At 63.7% G+C, this 935-nt stretch overlaps 1 protein-coding gene across 1 annotated transcript in view; it reads right to left on the bottom strand.

The window, feature by feature from the left end:
• Positions 1 to 535: 535 nt before the first annotated feature.
• LOC122545415 (transforming growth factor beta-1-induced transcript 1 protein-like) overlaps positions 536 to 935 on the bottom strand; it is a gene marked incomplete at its 3' end in the record, with an annotated part of 1751 nt that continues 1351 nt past the window's right edge. The window contains exon 3 of the mRNA XM_043684445.1: positions 536 to 721. Within this exon, the coding sequence (XP_043540380.1) occupies positions 536 to 721 (186 nt within the window). The remainder of the gene's footprint in view (positions 722 to 935) is intronic.

Raw genomic sequence — 935 nt, 5'->3', positions numbered from 1 at the left:
CCGCACTGTGGGAGGGTCAGCGCCGAGGGAGCACCAATCTTTTCAATTGGATCTTCCTGTGCGGATATTGAGACAAGGGGCCGTTCCTCCTGGGCTCTTCATCTGCTTGGCGTAATCGACTCTGGGACGGGTCTGGGCTCTAGATCAATGCCCTGGGCCCGTGTGGTTCTGGTCTGATTCCCATGTCCCTGTCCCTTCCACGTGACTGAGGTGTACTACCGTATTTTCCCCGGTCGACTGAGGGAGGGAGGAGTGTTGGGGTGGGGTGGGGTGCCCATGGTCATTTGTTTGGGGTCTCAGGGGCTGATTGGCAGGGGTACCCTCCCTCTGCTCCGCCCTCAGGCGCCTGGCTATTCGCCTGTGGGTGGCATCGCTCCAGGAGGCTCGGTTGCGCAGGGACAGGGGGTGGGGTCGGTAGTGGGCGCGTTTTGGGGTTGGGAGCCGCGCGTGTGCGTTTCCTCGCTGCCCTGCCTCCGCCCTCACCCCCCCCCCTTCCCCCCCCCCCCCACCCCACGGGCCCAGCCCGGACCCTTACCTGCCCCACGATGGGCTTGTGACAGGCCGTACAGCTCCCCTTGGGCACCGTGACGATGCCCTGCTGCTTCAGGTTGGAGCGCAGAATTCCCAGCATGTTGTCCAGGTTCGGAGCCGGGGTCGGTCCCACCTGCTCACTGCCCTTGAGAGCGGGGCTCAGCACCGGGACACAGGGCTGGGCAGGGGGCTGTCCCAGGGCAGGGGAGGTGGGGAGAGAGAGAGACAGAGGGAGATTAAACAGCATCGATCACCAGTGACTTCCGCCAGCTATCCCCATCCCCCATCCCCCATCCCCCATCCCCCATATCCCCATATCCCCATATCCCCATCCCCCATATCCCCATCCCCCATATCCCCATCCCTCATATCCCCATCCCTCATATCCCCATCCCCCATATCCC

The sequence above is a fragment of the Chiloscyllium plagiosum genome, unplaced genomic scaffold (genome assembly GCF_004010195.1).
Source record: "Chiloscyllium plagiosum isolate BGI_BamShark_2017 unplaced genomic scaffold, ASM401019v2 scaf_90690, whole genome shotgun sequence".
In the NCBI taxonomy this organism is placed as follows: domain Eukaryota; kingdom Metazoa; phylum Chordata; class Chondrichthyes; order Orectolobiformes; family Hemiscylliidae; genus Chiloscyllium; species Chiloscyllium plagiosum.
This window is presented reverse-complemented; position numbering and strand designations above follow the sequence as displayed.